This window comes from Dermochelys coriacea, chromosome 1 (assembly GCF_009764565.3).
Source record: "Dermochelys coriacea isolate rDerCor1 chromosome 1, rDerCor1.pri.v4, whole genome shotgun sequence".
Classification (NCBI taxonomy): domain Eukaryota; kingdom Metazoa; phylum Chordata; order Testudines; family Dermochelyidae; genus Dermochelys; species Dermochelys coriacea.
In genome coordinates, this window is record NC_050068.2 from 238414783 (window position 1) to 238432598 (window position 17816).

General features: G+C 43.1%; 1 protein-coding gene across 7 annotated transcripts in view; it reads left to right on the plus strand.

Annotated features, from left to right (window-relative positions):
* The window catches only part of LMO3 (LIM domain only 3), an 81005-nt gene that overhangs the window by 3587 nt on the left and 59602 nt on the right, over window positions 1–17816 (plus strand). For 5 of the 7 annotated variants that reach the window (XM_043516891.1, XM_043516892.1, XM_043516902.1 and 2 more), the window contains one exon: window positions 13135–13348. In XM_043516891.1, the coding sequence (XP_043372826.1) occupies window positions 13143–13348 (206 nt within the window). In that variant the 5' untranslated portion in view covers window positions 13135–13142. Of the gene's footprint in view, window positions 1–138; window positions 253–289; window positions 699–1890; window positions 2066–13134; window positions 13349–17816 lie in introns of those variants that run through there. The other 2 variants (XM_038386983.2, XM_038386974.2) reach the window with 2 other exon arrangements.

Sequence of the window (17816 nt, forward strand, 5' to 3'; positions counted from 1 at the left end):
GTTCTGAAAATCCCATTTTGGCAGCGCAAAATTAGTACTGAATGGGCTTTCGTTTCACTTTAAGGGTCTTTCCTGGGATTAAGTAATAGCGTTAGAGAGATGCATATCTTGCCTTTTCTCCCTCCTGTTTTGCCTGGGCAACTTTTTTGGGGGGGGGGGGTGCACGCTCCCTCTCTTTCCCTGAGTCAGTTTCTGGAGGGCTGTGGAGACTGATGCTGAATGGCTTCTGTAGAGGTCACTGTGTGTGTGTGTGTGTGTGTGTGTGTGTGTGTGTGTGAGAGAGAGAGAGAGAGAGAGAGAGGTTGTCCCTGGTGTTTGTGTCTAGCATATGCATGTGGTTTTGCTGACTGCACTCTCAGGCTTGTAAATTTTCACCATGGGAAATTACCAACAAAGCCCAATCTGTCTCCTGGCTGCTTTGCACTTTCCGAGGGCGGCTGTACTTGAGTGAGCTGCAGAACGGGAGGGGGGAGAAAGAGGAAAGGGGGGGGGAAGGGGGAGAGAAGTAAATAGCCTTAAATCGGAAGGGAGCTGCTTTCTCTGTGGTCTTCCACAAGAGCTGCTTGGGCTCTGCTGGCTCTGTAATAACCGAGTGACCTTTTCTTTTGCTGTATTATGTCTGCCTGGTAAGGGATTGCATTTTGCAGCTGATAAAGCCCTGACTTCATTCAACGCGGCTCCTCACACGCTGCTTTTAGGTAAGTTGTCTTCAGCCAGGACGGCGAGAGACAGCCTTGGATTGCAAGATACTAAAAGGAGGACACCTGTAGCTCGGATGCGGTCAACACAATTACTTGGCGGATCCTTGAGGACCTCATTATTTTAAACTTAAAAGAATAGCGAGCTCTCCCCCCTCCCCTCCCGCTCCTCCCTATATTTTTCCCCCCAAACAATGCTTCTTTTTGACCTTTCCCAAGGAGAAGAGCTACAAAGCAGCCACTGTGCTTATTGAACTGCCTCCCCCGTACCGCTTAATTGAGAAGGTAAGTGAGGCAACTGTGTACACAAGCTTTGGGTCATTTGTGTGTGCGCATCTCTCTCTCCTAATGAGTCATAAACTGGGGCTGCAACACTTCCCCCCCCCCCCGCTCGTCTCTGCACTGCAACTTTCACTCAAGCTGCAGCTCTGCCGAGATGGTTTTGTTTAAATCATGTGAGGCTTCATTATTTTAATGATGAGACATGAAATGCATGCAGTCGGAGGATGCTGAGCGAGACCCGCGCAGCTGAATGTCTGGAGAAAGAGCAGTCAAAGTTAACAATGAAACTGCCGCAATTTCCACGTTATTTTTCCTTCCAGAGCGTCTCGAAATTTATTCTCAATTATCAGGGGAGCAGGTGGATGGTTTTCCCCCCTCTCTGCTCTAATCCCAGCACCTCTCTTCATAACCGTTTGATTTGTAACTGGCTCTGTTATTATTTTGAACCCCTTACGTGGGGTCCAGCAATTAGCAGTCCTCCATTGCCACAAATGGATGTTTTGGTTTTTGCGTGCTTGTTAAGGCAAAGCAAATGGGGTGGGAGAGGGGATAGTGAAATCCCAAATACACAGGGGGTAATATACTGGGAATCAGGTTGATGCAGTATATCTTTACATGGGGGGGCGGGGGAGAGGGTATCCAGATTGGTGTTATGAAAGATTAGATCTATTTATGATCTTTTTTTTCATATTGAACATGATATGGTAGGCTAACGCTGCATGTGACAGTTTAATCAAATCCATTTGTTACCACGAAGCTGAAAGAGACCGCTGGGATTATAGGATTACGGGCAGAGTTAGGGAAGCATGTGGTTTTGTCATTCGCCATCATTTTGCACACTGCTACGTTGCAAGTGGCTCGGCTTGTGTTTGTTCCACCAGTCCCCCTAACCCCCGCCTCCAAAGTGCCTGCACAATAGCCCCGCTTCGGCTGTCTGGTGTGTGTCTGGCTGCAGCGCACAAGGCTCCTCGTTTGACCCAAAGTGGGGGAACACTTGCTACTTTGGCTGGGATTTGGTGCTCAGTAAGAAGGAGCTGTCTAGGCGCTCTTAAATCCACTCATGCAGAAAAAGGAGAAAAGTTTTGGTAAGGTTTCGATTGCGTGTCTTAGTTTGCACTTAGCAACTACCGTGCACTCTCTGGGAGCGTTAAAAAGGCAGATTCCTCTTTCTAAATATGGTGCTGTAGCGTGTGTGTGTGTGTGTGTGTGTGTGTGTGCGTGCGCCAAAGAGAGCTGAAATAGTGCTTCCTTGAACAGTTTTGTAGGACTGCTGCTTAAACCAATTAATCTTGCTAGGTGCAACAAATATTGTACATTCTCTTGCAACCCTGTGCCCCATCCCTGTGTGGCTTGAAAAGGAATTAGCACAAAAGGCTTAAGCGTCTAACTCCAAAAGGGATCCTTTGTTGTAGAGTGTATGTATGTTTCTTTCTTTTTTTTTTATTTTTATTTTGCATGTGAGCTGCATCAAAATTGAACTCAGTCTTGCAAATCTCTTGTTGGCCTTTGCCAAGCACTAGCACTTTGCTGCCATGGTAACTGTAATTAAACTGATAAGAGTGGAAAAATGTCAGTATCTCTGAGCCTTGCAGCTGCATTGGAGAAAAAGGGAATCAAATTGGTTCGCAGCACCATTGCTCCCCCCCCAAAAAAGGAGGGGCGTCGGGGTAGGAACACAGTTAAGAAGCAGTTCCAGTCCCTGAGATCGAGGGGGACATCTATCTGCATTGTTGTCCCTTAGGGGGCTCAGGGGAGCAGGTGGATGGTTGTCCCTTAGGGGGCTTCAGCCTGCTGGGATGCTCTGGGCCAATCAAGAGAGAGAAACAACCTTTTAGGCCCAATCTAGCTTTCAAAAGGGGAGGTGGGGAATCTTTTGTTTGGTGTCTCTTGGCAATCGAATAGCCATGTTGGCCAAATTCTTTAATCTGTGTCAGTGCTCCCAGCTGTGAGACTGCGTTCCTATTTTAGCATCTATCTAACCTCTCCTTCTCTTCGACCCTTTTTCTCCCCCCACAACATTCACCCACCCCTCAAAAAAACAAAAAAAAAACCAAAACAAAAAAACCCTGATTCATACATGTCTTTAGAAGTGGGGGGGTGAAGTTTTTTGTTGTTTACTATGGCAAAATTAGCTCAAAAGTATACAAAAGAATCCACATTCACAGTACTCAAAAACCTTACTTTTTTTAATTTTAAAAAAAAAACCCTGGGTGTTACGGAGTTGCGGTTACTTTGTTGTGTTAACTACAGAAGCTGAGCCTGTGCGGATGAATGGCACAGAACAAGAGAGCATAATGGAAGCAATCAACCGTTAGGCTGGTTCTCAATGCAATCCAGGCAATTAAAAGCTCACCAGAGTTTAAATGAAATGGTGCTACTTATTTCTGCGCACTGCACAGGCTGCTATTTCTCTTGTTAATTATGATTTCCCTTAACCTGTCAAATGACTTGGAATAGCAGGGTCTTGGAGGCAATAAGATTTTCCACAGAACAATTTACATGCCAGTCTCAAACTAGTTTCCACTCTTCATAACTTGCTTACAGCACATGAGATGTATCTCCGTTTATGAACACTTAACTTCTTTAACACTAGTGTATCTTCTTTTCTCTTGAATGGTTGGGAGAGAAGCGGTTGGCTGCTTTGTAAGTGTGTGACTACAAGCATCTAGGGCATCTGAAAAGCAGGGGCGCTGGAACAATTTGAATAGTGGGGGTTCTGAGAGCCATTGAACCAAACTGTAAACTGTGTATATGATGGAAACCCTATCAAGGGAGTGTGGCAGCTATACTGAAAAATGTTTTGGGTTTTTCCCCCTTCCCTGAATCTAACTCTTTTGTTGGTTTTGTGTATTTTGTTTGAAAATTCTTAAAATTAAATATTACTTAAACAAGTTATCCAAACTAGTCTTTTTAAAACGTGAGCGAAATTTGGCCCTTTGTGAGGTATAGCCCATTGATATTGGTAGTAGTTGTGCCTAACCAAAGGCAAAATTTAGCCCTAAGTGTTCAAATGAGCCAGTGCAGAGTAAGAATGGAAAAGACAGATGCTTAGTTTCTGACTGATACTTTAGTTTAAGACTAAATATCTTCTCTGTAAGGAAGAACAGTATGTTCTGTCCCGCACCTTCCACAATGAGGGCACTGATCTTCATTGCAAATGTTAGGTCTGCATTGCAAATATTCTATTGTCCGGTTACACCAAATACTTGTTTCCCTCAAATTGAGGAAGAGGGTGAGTAATGGTTATAAACTTGGAGTGAGATTTGAGATTTTTTTTTTTATTATTCTTTGCTGTATACTCTATTTTCAGGAGCCTATTCTTCTCCCCCCCCCCCCCTTCTCCTTTGTGGAGTTCATAGCCACAAATTGACAGCCATTTCACAGTACATTCCAAATAAAAGGAATGGGAATGAGTCATTTTGAAGGATTTGGTTATGGAAGACTAGGGTAAAGTCCAGGAATCAGTAAATCAGAAGATAGAAACCTTCTCTTACCTTTCACCATGAATTCAAGGGTAGAAGATGGTGTCTAGGAAAAAAATTTCAAGCTTCAAAGCTGTGCTGTCTGCTGTGACTTTTTAAAAACAAAACAAAAAAACAAAAACAAAGACCCTTGATAGTATATCACGACTATTAAGAAATGTTAATTTGAGAGTGGCAAACTAGGGTCAATAATTGTGATCAGTCTCGACTCTAGATTTGTGATAGATAATTGGTAGTGCTCTGCACTCTATGTAAACTCTTGGTTTAGTTTTACAGATCAGCTGCTCAACTCACTGAGTTGAATGTGTTTTGGAAAAGCTGACAGCAGTAGCTTGTGCCCTAAAGGGGTTCACGTTACTTCTGCCAGTTCAGCAACGACCAGTCAAACAGAGTGTTCAGGTGGTGACTGTATCCACAGGGAGTCCTCCAGTTCTTCCTTAGAACAGAAGTATTCAGAGAGTGGTCCATGGAGAGCTGGTTGACTGTAAGATGCTGGCACTCTTTATTTCAGACTAATATATTTTGGCCATCTTTTAATTTAATTGATCACTTTCCACGTAAGCAGTTGCTATAGTTGCCATGAGGATCATATTGGGTCCTTAATGGGCAAGAGCTTGTCCATGAGACCATCTGTGTTCATGTGACCCACACAATAGAAAAAAATTGGAAACACTGCTCGAGAAATGAGGGGATAGAAATTCTCCAGGATTTAGAAAGAGGAGGTGTATCCTAAGAGTCTACCAGGCAATGCCAACACCTTCTTTGGTGGGGAGGGGTGACAGGTGAGGCACTATAAGGAGTACTTTGAGAAAAAGTACTAAAATGCTTGAAAACAAATTTCAAGCAATGTTCAACATCAATTTCTTTGGATGAATTTTCACCAAAAGGGATGAGGCTTCAATCTAATGCAGCTGATGTGAAAAACCTCTGTCCCCCAATGGACCCTACAAGTGTTGTCCCTCATGAGAAGATAGATATTGCCAGTTGGATGCATTTGAGCCACCTTTACCTCAGCCCCCAAAAAAAAGATCGTGTCAGTGGGTTGGGGCACAAGGACGTTCTCCCTTCTCATGTCTGTCTGAGTGATTTGGGAGCAGTGAATACAGTTAAAAATCTTGACATTGCCTTTGACCATATCCTTACCTTTTGCATTACATTTTCTATGTGCTTTTACAGCTGGAAGACCGTGCAGGCCACATCCTTATTTATAATGTGATGACCTCAGCAAAGCTTTTGGGGAATCATGAGGTTTGATTATTTTAATGCTCAGATTTTTGAGCCTTGCATCGGTCCTTGAAGCTTGTTCACTTCGGACTGAAAAAGGACATTTGCTTGCTGGTTTGATCAACTAGGATCAGAGACTGCCAGCCTGGATTCTCTACCAGGTTGCCTATCGAGTGAAAATTTTTACCCTTTTTTTTTTTTTTTTAAGTCCTTAGCTATTTTAACCAGGATGCCCTGAAGCTAAAGCTTCAGGTCCTAGTAGAGTCCTTCATCCTTCTGAACTTTTAAAACCAAATTCCAAACAATTTAGGCTTGTTGTAAACCAGTAAAAAAAAGACTGATGAACATTGCGTACGTGGACAGGCTTCAGAGTGATAGCCATGTGTATGTGGTTTGGAGACTGCCTTGTGCAAAGCCATGCATGGCACTGATATTTAATAAATGCTTATGTCAAAGGAAACTTTAAACGCTGAGGTTTCTCTTTTGCTCTGAGTGGGTATTAAATATCCAGTGGGATTTTTCCATAAGGTTTTTTTCTCCAGTGTTCTTGACAAAAGTTCTTCAAAGGTGTTTTGCTGTGTGCTGTTTGACTGCTGCCCTTAACCTCCATTCATGGCTGCATTTAAGTGCTGCTCTATGAATGCTGCTTGTGGGTGGAGGAGCACGGTGTAAGGTGCCATAGACAGTCCTTAAGGCACTGGCCTACGACATGGGTATTCTGCTCTCCCCCCCACCCCCGGCTCTTCTTGTGTGACCTTGGGAAAGTCACTTAATCTGTGCCTCAGTATGTAAAATGGGGATTATGTCCATATTTACTGAGAGCAGTGAAGGTCAATTTATTGAGAGATGCTACAGTGCTGTGGGGGGAGGGCAATATACAGAGAAAAATAAAATTGCTCAGTTTTTATGAGCTGTTGACATCTCTCAAATTAGCACTGTTATATTTTGGGTTGCTTTGTGTTACTAAGTATTTTACATGTAATGTTAATCTAACAAATGACTAATAGATGGTGGGGGAATGGGACTATACTAGGGGCATGCCACAGTGCGAGTGGGGATGAAGTGGGCTGTAGCCCATGAAAGCTTATGCTCTAATAAATGTGTTAGTCTCTAAGGTGCCACAAGTCCTCCTGTTTTTGTGGATACAGACTAACACAGCTGCTACTCTGAAACCTGTTCTAACTTCAGTGACCACGGAGCTTCTGAGGTAAAACTTAAGTTACTCCCTCTGTCCCCTCCCCCCGAAAGCCTCTTAACTGGATCTAGAATCTATGCAGACCACCGTAACTGTGTTCTCCATGCAACTACACTTAAAGACCACTTGGAATCTACAGCTGGCGCAGAATGAGGCAGCTTGTCTTAGTGGTGCCAGTCATAAAGGCATATTATAACAGTGTTTCAAAGTCTACACTGACTTCCTGTTGGCTTATGTGAGCTTAATCTCTTACCTAGCTCAGATTGTAGCTACCTCAGACTGCTTCTTCCTCCTGGTATGTTACCATAACAGTTGAAATCAGCTGATAACCTAAATCTTACAGTCCCCAGTTTTTATAACCGTGGGTGGTAGGACATTCTTGGTGAAGAGTCCATAACTCTGGATATTGCTGTTCTTCATGGCTCTCACAGAGCCCACATCCAGCCTTCAGGGCATGGAGCAGAGCCCTTCTATTTTCCCAGCCTCTGTCTGAGAAAGGAGAGTCTATAGAATCACAGAATATCAGGGTTGGAAGGGACCTCAGGAGGTCATCTAGTCCAACCCCCTACTCAAAGCAGGACTAATCCCCAACTAGATCATCCCAGCCAGGGCTTTGTCAAGCCTGACCTTAAAAACTTCTAAGGAAGGAGATTCCACCACCTCCCTGGGTAACCCATTTCCAGTGCTTCACCACCCTCTTATGAAATAGTGTTTCCTAATATCCAACCTAAACCTCCCCCACTGCAACTTGAGACCATTACTCCTTGTTCTGTCATCTGCTACCACTGAGAACAGTCTAGATCCATCCTCTTTGGAACCCCCTTTTAGGTAGTTGAAAGCGGCTATCAAATCCCCCCTCATTCTTCTCTTCCACAGATTAAACAATCCCAGTTCCCTCAGCCTCTCCTCATAAGCCATGTGTTCCAGTCCCCTAATCATTTTTCTTGCCCTCTGCTGGACTCTTTCCAATTTTTCCACATCCTTCTTGTAGTGTGGGGCCCAAAACTGGACACAGTACTCCAGATGAGGCCTCACCGATGTCAAATAGAGGGGAATGATCATGTCCCTCGATCTGCTGGCAATGCTTCTACTTGTACAGCCCAAAATGCTGTTAGCCTTCTTGGCAATAAGGGCACACTGTTGACTCGTATCCAGCTTCTCGTCCGCTGTAACCCCTAGGTCCTTTTCTGCAGAACTGCTGCCTAGCCATTCAGTCCCTAGTCTGTAGCAGTGCATGGGATTCTTCTGTCTGAAGTGTGGGACTCTGCACTTGTCTTTGTTGAACCTCATCAGATTTCTTTTGGCTCAATCCTCTAATTTGTCTAGATCCCTCTGTATCCTATCTACCACTCCTCCCAGTTTAGTGTATTCTGCAGACTTGCTGAGGGTGCAATCCACACCATCCTCGATCGTTTATGAAAATATTGAACAAAACCAGCCCCAGGACTGACCATTGGGGCACTCCACTGGATACCGGCTGTCAGCTAGACATGGAGCCATTGATCACTACCCGTTGAGCCCGACAATCTAACCAGCTTCCTATCCATCCATCTTGTAGTCCATTCATCCAGCCCATACTTCTTTAACTTACTGGCAAGAATACTGTGGGAGACTGTGTCAAAAGCTTTGCTACAGTCAAGGAACAACACATCCACTGCATGACTTGCCCTTGGTGAATCCATGCTGACTGTTCCTGATCACTTTCCTCTCCTCTAAGTGGTTCAGAACTGATTCCTTGAGGACCTGCTCCATGATTTTTCCAGGGACTGAGGTGAGGCTAACTGGCCTGTAGTTCCCAGGATCCTCCTTCTTCCCCTTTTTTTTAAAGATGGGCACTACATTAGCCTTTTTCCAGTCATTCGGGACTTCCCCCAATCGCCATGACTTTTCAAAGATAATGGCCAATGGCTCTGCAATCACATCCGCCAACTCCTTTAGCACTCTCGGATGCAGCGCATCTGGCTCCATGGACTTGTGCTCGTTCAGCTTTTCTAAATAGTCCCGAACCACTTCATTCTCCACAGAGGGCTGGTCACCTCCTCCCCATGCTGTGCTGCCCAGTGCAGGAGCCTGGGAGCTGACCTTGTTCGTGAAGAGAGGCAAAAAATACATCGAGTACATTAGCTTTTTCCACATCCTCTGTCACTAGGTTGCCTCCCTCGTTCTGTAAGGGGCCCATACTTTCCTTGACTTTCTTCTTGTTGCTAACATACCTGAAGAAACCCTTCTTGTTACTCTTAACATCTCTTGCTAGCTGCAACTCCAGGTGTGATTTGGCCTTCCTGATGTCACTCCTGCATGCCCGAGCAATATTTTTATACTCTTTCCTTGTCATTTGTCCAATCTTCCACTTCTTGTAAGCTTCTTTTTTGTGTTTAAGATCAGCAAGGATTTCACTGTGAAGCCAAGCTGGCTGCCTACTATATTTACTATTCTTTCTACACATTGGGATGGTTTGTCCCTGTAACCTCAATAAGGATTCTTTAAAATACAGCCAGCTCTCCTGGTCTCCTTTCCCCCTTATGATGTTCTCCCAGGGGATGCTGCCCATCGGCTCCCTGAGGGAGTCAGTCTGCTTTTCTGAAGTCCAGGGTCCGTATTCTGCTGCTCTCCTTTCTTCCCTGTGTCAAGATCCTGAACTCTACCATCTCATGGTCACTGCCACCTAGGTTCCCATCCACTTTTGCTTCCCCTACTAATTCTTCCTGGTTTGTGAGCAGCAGATCAAGAGCAGCTCTGCCCCAAGTTGGTTCTTCCACCACTTGCACCAGGAAATTGTCCCCTACACTTGCCAAAAACTTCCTGGATTATCTGTGCGCCGCTGTATTGCTCTCCCAGCAGATTTCAGGGTGATTGAAGTCTCCCAGGAGAACCAGGGCCTGCGATCTAGTAACTTCCGTGAGTTGCCGGAAGAAAGCCTTGTCCATCTCATCCCCCTGGTCCGGTGGTCTATAGCAGACTCCCCACCATGACATCACCCTTGATGCTCACACTTCTAAACTTAATCCAGAGACTCAGGTTTTTCTGCAGTTTCATACTTGAGCTCTGAGCAGTCATGCTGCTCTCTTGCATACAATGCAACTTCCCCACCTTTTCTGCCCTGCCTGTCCTTCCTGAACAGTTTATATCCATCCATGACAGTACTCCAGTCATGTGAGTTATCCCACCAAGTCTGTTATTCCAATCACATCATGATTCCTTGACTGTGCCAGGACTTCCAGTTCTCCCTGCTTGTTTCCCAGGCTTCTTGCATTTGTGTATAGGCACTTGAGATCACTCACTGATTGTCCCTCTTTCTCAGTATGAGGCAGGAGCCCTCCCCTCTCGCGCACGCTCCTGCTCATGTTTCCCCCTGGTATCAGGGCTTTGGTCTCCTTCCACCGGTGAACCTAGTTTAAAGCTGTCCTCACTAGGTTAGCCAGCCTGCTTGCGAAGATGCCTTTCCCTCTCTCCGTTAGGTGGAACCCGTCTCTGCCTAGCACTCCTCCTTTTTGGAACATCATCCCATGATCAAAGAATCCAAAGCTGCCGCTCCCACACCACCTGCATAGCCATTCGTTGACTTCCATGATTCGACGGTCTCTACCTATGCCTTTTCCTTCCACGGGGAGGATGGACGAGAACACCAATTGCACCTCAGACTCCTTTGTCCTTCTTCCCAGAGCCACGTAGTCTGCAGTGATCCACTCAAGGTCATTCTTGGCAGTATCATTGGTGTCCATGTGGAGAAGGAGGAAGGGGTAGCGATCCGAGGGCTTGATGAATCTCGGCAGTCTCTCCATCACATCATGAATCCTAGCTCCTGGCAAGCAGCAGACTTCTCGGTTTTCCCGGTCGGGGCCGCAGATAGATGACTCAGTCCCCCTGAGGAGAGAGTCCACGACCACCACCCCCCGCCTCCTTCTCTTGGGAGTGGTGGTCATGGAACCCCCCAACCCTAGGATAGTGCATCTCATGCCTTCCAATCGGCAGAGTCTCCTTCTGTTCCCTTCCCTCAGATGTGTCATCTAGTCCACTCTCCTCATTAGTACCTGTGGAAAGAACATGAAAACGGTTACTTACTGTATCAGCGTTGCTGGTACATGGATGCTCCACTTTCTTCTTCTGGAGGTCACATGGTGCCAAATTTCTTCACCGTTGTCCTGTCCCCGCAGTGCAGCCTGCTCTGAATCTTCAGAACATTGTGTCCGTAGAAGCATATCCTGATGTCTGTCCAGGAAATCTTTAGTTTCTCTTATGCAATGCAGGGTCGATACCTGTTGCTCCAGACCTTGAACCTTCTCTTCCAATACGGAGACCAGCTTGCTCTTTATACAGACAAAGTTGCTTCTGTCCTGTGGAAGAAAGACAAACATGGCACATCCAGCGCAGGTCGCAACAGCTGGACACTCCCCATCCATATTGCCTTCCTTCTACGAACTTCCTCAGGAGTTGTAGAAACTATTCAGAGAAGCTGGCAAGATGTAAGCCTCAGTGGGCTGTCCCCAGGCAAACTCCCTCTGTTAGCGTCTCTAGGCTAGGGGTGTGGGTAGTAACACTTGATTCTGGGTTGGGGTTCATTATTGTGTTGCTCAGATCTTTCACATTTGGCTGTGAGACCCATTTTTTTATGTTCTGTGTGTGTGTGTGTGTGTGTGTGTGTGTGTGTGTGTACATCTTCCTACTGTATTTTCCACTGCATGCATCTGATGAAGTGGGTTTTAGCCCATGAAAGCTTATGCTCAAATACTTTTTTTTTTTTTTTTTTTTTTTTTTTTGTGTCTCAGGTGCCACAAATACTCCTCCATTCTTTTTGCTGATACAGGTTTCAGAGCAGTAGCCGTGTTAGTCTGTAACTTGTAATTTATAATTGGGTGCACTCTTATTTAAATACTTAAACTTATGTTGGTTTGAAACACTGGAAAAAATATAGTAATGTCGGTGTGTGTTTGGTGCATGCTCTCTCTTGCTCTGCCTGATGTAATGCAAGGAGCAATAATATAGCCCTGTTAGACGTTTAAAGTGGGAGGACTTTGAGATGCTGGGGGCAGAGGAGGGAAATGATAAAGGATAAATCTGATAACTATGCCGATCTGGGGTGGGGATTCAAACTAGTAACCTAGAGACATACCTTTTCAAGATGTGTGTTTTACCCTGTGCACTATTAAAACTAGTGCAGTCGTACCCTACTCCTGATTTGTGTCCTTCGGTGATACAGCAACTAAGGCCTTGTCTACGCTACGGGGAGTGATCGATCTAAGTTAAGCAACTTCAGCTACGTGAATAACATAGCTGAAGTGGACGTACTTAGATCTACTTACTGCGCGGTCCACGCTATGCTATGTTAATCATTTCCAATTCTCCTAGTCGTCTCCCTCCCCACCCCAATTTCCCATTTAACTTAATTTTTGCAACCTGTAGATGTCAGCCACTCAACATCTCATTTATAAGTGGCGTTTACTGTTTTATCTAAAGCTATAATATTTCCATTTACATCTCTTAAGGAATGTTTGTTATAACAGGTGTTTAGTTCATAAAATGGTATTGTTCTATAGCACTGTATACTGGCCAGAGCTGGGGAAATCAGGAGAAGTGGATTCTGTTGATCTGCTTGCCAGTGAATCACTGACCTTGTGCAGGTCATTTAGGGCCAATAGCGCCTTAGTGCTATTTAGTCTGGATGAAAAGTGCTCATAGAGAGAAATTCTCAGCACCTCCTAACTTTCACTATTTAGTCACCTTTTTTTGGGTGCCTAAATGGGAACTGAGCTCCCAGAAATCTGGCCCTAAATGTTGAGCCCTCTTGAAAATCTAGACTTGTACCTCCTAATTGCTTCAATTTTTCCCACCTATAAGATTGGAACGCTTGTGCTTAATATTTGTGAATCCTTTGGATGTGCCAAATACTAAATATTATCAAATTCAGGATATATATAATTTGCCTTCTGATTCAACTCTTCCTCAGATTTGTTCAAATTTTCGGCCATTAGAAATTTGACACTTTTATATGAAAATTTTTAACCCATTATAGAGCAATTTCAGCCAAGTGACTGAGAAAGCAGGGATGTTGGGGAGAAGGTAAGGAACCTAACAGAGATCTGCACTAACCAGTTAGATTAAATGAATCTTAATGCTATTGTCAATGTGATATTAACTATTTTGATCATACACTTGATCTAAAGAGCTGTCGCTTTATGCATTAGAAGAAAAATTCACACCTGTGAAGGGGAGACTTTTTTCATCCCATTCTTCTGTCTTATTTGTTTTATTTCAGGTATACAAATGCTCTCAGTCCAGCCAGACACCAAGCCGAAAGGTTGTGCTGGCTGCAACCGTAAGATCAAGGACCGGTATCTTCTAAAAGCCCTGGACAAATATTGGCATGAGGACTGCCTGAAGTGTGCTTGCTGTGACTGTCGTTTGGGGGAGGTGGGCTCCACCTTGTACACCAAAGCCAACCTTATCCTTTGTCGCAGAGACTACCTGAGGTAGGAGGGAAGAGTTATTGTTGTCTAGTATGTAAGCATTGTAATCCTGTTCAATCTTTCTTACAGCGTGAGAGACCTTGGAACAATAAACACCTGACTGCTATAAAATCTTTGCCCAGTACTATATTTTAAGTGCTGTACAGATAAAACAAATTCCGTGATAGAGAGATACTTCAACTTGAAGTAACCCACTGCATACCTTCTTAAAGTGTAGTACTCGGTGTAAAATGTATAGATGTCAGTCTGACAACACTGGAGTCTGAAGTCTTCTATTGAGAAGAATGCAAGCAGTGTAAGCATTGTATGTTTTGCATTCTGCTGTGCTTCCACCCCAAACTTGGAGGAATCCTTTCTACCTCTTTTATAACAAAAGTGCAGAGTTTTAAAGCTCACTATGTTGCAGATTAATTGGTCCACTTAGACCCTGCTGGTGACTGTTAACGTAGTGCACCCCAGCAAAGGACCCGTTAATGTATAATATGTTAGTGCACGGTAGAACTCTCACCCTCGTAAAGCACATTACCCCACTGTGTAGACAAGCTCTGAAATAGATTAGGTGGTAGGTCTAAAATATAGCAACACAAATTAATGTGAAATGCTATACTAGTGATCGCTTGTATTCTACTGGCTGGCCTCATTACCTCTCCCTGCCTTCATGATGATCAGATTGTGGGAGGGGAACACAAGTGTGAGCTCTGTGCTGCTGCTGCTGCTTGGTATCTTCCATTCAGTTATACACACTCTGATCTGTGATGCAATTTGAGGCACTTCTAACACAGTCTTGTGTAATGTGGCATGTTTTTCCTTGTGAAGCCCACCATTACAGGTTAGAGAACACGGAACTGAATGCAAGGTAGTGCACCTGAGATTCTTGTGGTGAGGGTGCCAGTGAAGTAGCTAGTGAGGTCTTATTCCAACAAATTGGTACAGTTGCTTGAAAGGGCTGGAAACGATATCTAAAGGAATTAACATACAACTGTCAGTCGTATGCTCATGGTCGTGGTCTCAAAATACAGGAAAAAAACAGTTTATTTCCTGGTGACAATCTAGCTTCTCTCCTAATTTTTAAGATTGATTTCCCCCCCACCCCATTTCAAATGATTATGCGGGCGGGGGGGAAGCCATTACGGAGTTACAGGTTTATCGATGTCCTTGTATTTTTTATCCGCTAGATAAGCAAATTTGGGCTCTTGAAATAAAAATGTTCCCTCTGCTTCTCAAATCAACAGCAAAAAACGATCAAGTATTTGGAACATTAGGTGGTGACAGTTCTGTTGTGTGGTGCAGACTAGAACCCAGCTTGTTCTTCTGTGGCTGCTTGGGCTCTGCACAGTTCGCTCGAGTGAAACTTGGTTTGCCAGTAGATTGAGCTTGAAGACAATTTGATCTAATATGCAAGTACGAAGGGGCCCCATTTCTACATAGTCATTTGTCTGAATATAACCACACTTAAACTGACTTATGTGCAGGTTTCATCATCCATACACAGTATTTACTTTTCTGATTAGTGTAACTACAACCAACAGAGGAGATAGATCGTGTCACTATCAGGTTTAAATATTTCTCATCTGGTTGTAGATTCATCAAAATTTAGTCATGGTGCTTATTCTGTAGTGATATTTGCAAGTGCATAGACTCAAACTTTGTATTTTACTAAACTTCAAACTGATGCACTTAAGGTAATTGCAGATAGTCATATTCTTCATTGCCTTATCACTTAGTTATGCAGTGAACCTGTACAAGTAATCTTCATTATAATGCTAATGAAGATGCTAGTTGTTCTCTAGCTTTAGGCAAATAGCTTACAAAAATATGAAAACTTCTTTGATATGAATATGTAGAATAAATTACTTTGTGCTAATGAACAGATTAGGGTTAGATTACAGCTTTTAACTATCCTCTTAAATTTAAATCTGTAACTGTAAACAGTGTTTTAGTCACATATAAAACTGTATTAGCTTCCTATTAATTTATGGGGTGCCCTCTAGAGGATATGTGACTTCAATTGTACTAAGAGTAAAATAGTTTAACAATTTTTTTCTGTTCGTTGGTTTTCAATAAGACAGCCATTCTGGAAATTCTAGAAGCAATAATGGAGCCACTCTGTGTGCTTTACATGGTCAGATTATCAAACTGGGGGAAGGAGGGTGACCTAGGTTGTCTGCAGGGAGGCTTCCTGTCTTTCACCCTTCTTCAAATCTTGTGTGTACTTAAAAATTCATTCTGAAAAGTAGCAGCTTCTCAATATCAGCATATCATTGTGATAACCTCCTTGGATATCTGGAACTCCTGAACTCTATTCAAACTAACTCTCCTAGTTAAAAGTAAAATTAGTTTAACATCATTAACTCTTGCTTTCTAAGCAGGGGACGTCTCTGTAGTAAGATGTAACAAGCTATGTCCCAGAGGCTCCATTGGTGGTCTTGTCCTTACACGTGAGAGTTGTCCCAGTGACTTCAGAGGGACAATTCACCTCAATTAGAGGGACAGTTGCGGTGGGTGCTGAAGGAATGAGCCCTTTTTTCTGTTAACCAGGAAGGATTTCGCTTGTATAAAGAGAGGGCTCAGTATTAGAAATAACTTTCCATGAAAATGAGATGCAGAATATAGTTTCCCTGCAGGCTTCTGTCTCCTGCTCTCACACTCTTAGGTTAAGAAGACTTAATTTAAGGAATTTAGGTTCACTCTCATATTTTGCATCCCATTATAGTAAATGGAACATACTATTAATGCAAACAGTTTTTCTCCAGAAATGTGAAATGACATGTTAATGTATCGACCTATCCCAATCCATTCTGAGTGGCAGCGTGTCCATTTACAAGAGTGATATTCTCTTTGAAATCTATCCTGGCAGTTAATGACCAGTTGTTATGTTAACAGCCATTGGGCTGTTAACATATCAGACTGGTGGTTAACTGGAAGGTTATTACTTATTTAAACCACAGGTATGAGTTGTATGAAATTATGCTTTAGTTATGTATCCCAGGAACTTTTACAAAAAGAACTTTAAAATGGAAAATGCCCATTGTTACCCTTCTCAGGTGGCAGGGTTTTTCCCTACTCTGCCTGCTCACTTGACTTTTGCATGTTCATTAGCACCACAGGGCAGCATCCTTATTTTAGGCGCAAAGCATGCGTGGCCCTATCTCCAGGGTTGCTATTCTGCTTGCGCCCACATGTGCCGCAGTGGGTATTTCCAGATGCATGGTAATTTGGGCCACACATCTGAGACTAATATCTGGCCCAAAGTGTAAAATGAAAGGCTGACAATTACATGTAACTCAATTGCATTAAATAATGAGCTTCCTCAGAAGCAGTGAAGATATGAAACTACAGCTGTGCCAAGCTAGTAGCAATGTAGGTCAATCACCCTTTTCATTTAGGTTTTTAACTACACAAACCCTGCTGAGCAACCAATGACTACAAAGTGCTGTTTCATTCCTATTTAATTTTAGCAGCATTTCACTGAAGAGTAGGCATTCACGTAGCTAAATTATCTTCACCGTTTCTAGTTTTAACTCAGCTCCATGACACTAAATGTTGGCGTGCATACCTCTTAGTAAACACAGAGAATATGGTTTTTTATTCAATTTCCATGTTCAGATGGATTTAAAAAAAAAATCAGAACTTCTATTACTTTTGCCAGGTAAGGTTCTCTAGCCAGGTAAACAGATCATAGGAGAAGGATTCACAAAATAAATATTAGGGTGGGCTTTTTTTGCATATAGGATCTTTGTGAGAGAGGGAAATACAGAACATTTAAAATTCCTCCTTTTTTTCTTATAGGCTTAATGATTTAGCTTGTGAATTTACTATGGACTTTAAAAGAATCACTGAACAGCTATAAAGATGACTAGATTACTTTTAGGAAGGGAAGGTAGTGAATTGTATTTTATTTCCTTTGCTTTTGGCTGAAGACTTCAGAGATAAGCCAGTTCAAAAAAATATTGGCACAGATCTTGTAAAGAATGAAAGCACACTACAGAAAGTAAAGCGTTCAGGCATAAACATCATAAAGATATTGCATCTCTAAAATATTTAGATGGATAAGGTTTGCAGGCTGCAAAGATATGAACTGTTTGAGTTTGATTCAGTCTTGCCTGTACACTTGCCCTTACTCCAAAGGTAATTTATTATTTAAAAATAAGTAATAGGAATACTTTGAGTGAAATTCAAGAGAAGGCACTTTTAAAATGTCTCGTGCTGATTAATAGCTCCTGTTCTCCTCCTCTTCCCCCCCCCCCCCCCACTTAGTATAGTGGAAAGTGCATTAAAAAACTGCAGACACCTAGGATATTAACTCATCCAAAAATACATACGCAGATAAACTTGAGTGTTTTTCCAGGGAAAACACTAGGAGTAGTTGGGTATGGAGTGTATTCTAAACTGTACCATGCTAAATCAGCTTTATTAACTCAGTGAAGGAACTGTCAAAGAATGAAGCACTAAATTGCACTGAATTCCAAGT